The sequence below is a fragment of the Buceros rhinoceros genome, unplaced genomic scaffold (assembly GCF_000710305.1).
Source record: "Buceros rhinoceros silvestris isolate BGI_N320 unplaced genomic scaffold, ASM71030v1 scaffold12294, whole genome shotgun sequence".
Lineage (NCBI taxonomy): Eukaryota > Metazoa > Chordata > Aves > Bucerotiformes > Bucerotidae > Buceros > Buceros rhinoceros.
This window is the reverse complement of record NW_010410132.1, coordinates 88,692-89,618: the sequence shown is the minus strand read 5'-3', so window position 1 is coordinate 89,618 and position 927 is coordinate 88,692. Positions and strand designations below refer to the sequence as shown.

General features: G+C 57.3%; 1 protein-coding gene across 1 annotated transcript in view; it reads right to left on the bottom strand.

The window, feature by feature from the left end:
• Positions 1-927, bottom strand: part of SAMD4A (sterile alpha motif domain containing 4A) — a 99,665-nt gene that overhangs the window by 10,173 nt on the left and 88,565 nt on the right. The window contains exon 6 of the mRNA XM_010135494.1: positions 79-373. Within this exon, the coding sequence (XP_010133796.1) occupies positions 79-373 (295 nt within the window). The remainder of the gene's footprint in view (positions 1-78; positions 374-927) is intronic.

The window sequence follows — 927 nt, the reverse complement described above, 5'->3', positions numbered from 1 at the left end:
CCCGCCCCGCCACTGCACGCCCTGCCCCAAAGCAGCTCGCCCTAGCGAGGATGCCCATGATGAATGACGGCTGCTCACCTTTCCCCATCACTCTGGTGAACTGTCCGGGCAGGTCACCTTCGGGCAAAGGGGCGCCCCCCGACTCGCCCTCGCATCCCGGTAAATGGTGCTGCTGCATCCCTCCCGCAGCAGAGTCCTTGCAGTCGGAGCCTTGGCTGTCTGAGCCGATCAGGGAGGAGGGGTGATGCGAGTCGGCGTCCCGGCTGTGCTCCTCCGTGCTCGAGTTTTGGGAAGAGTAGGCTTTGATGGGGGTGAGGATCATTTGGTGTAGTTCCTGCAGCGGGACACGCAAGTTGCCACCTTCCAGGATGTCCTGCAGATTCCAGAGGAGAGAAGAGGGTTTGTCTCTGCAGGGACAATGGGACATCAGCGACAAACCAGACCCCTACTGTTGCCCCCAGCAAATCCCCAGTAAAGCCGGTGGCCTTGCTCCTGCCCCAGGCCCTGAAGTCCACAGCCAACCGCCAACCGTGTTTCATTCACTGAATCTTCTGCTTAGCCCAGGGGAGTGTGGAGCTGCCGCGGGGACTGCGTCTGATTAACCACGGATGTGTTCAGACCTGAATCCCCACAGAGAAAAGCATCCCATCAAGCACTGGGACCCAAACCCAGTGACAATCCAGCTTCAGCCTTTCCCAGTTTCCACCAGGAAGATGGCAACTCCATGAGAGCAACTGAGCCTGTGAGATTTCAATGCCCGGAGCAGCACATATCTTGCTCCTTCCCCAGAAATCCCACAGTTGTGACATTTCGGCTCTGTTTAATTGGAATTAATTTTTTAACACAGGCTTTGGTCCTGGTTCTCCATTATCCGCTCTGCCCCGAAGAGGCTGGTATAGAATCCTTCCACCTGCGAGCACACCCAAG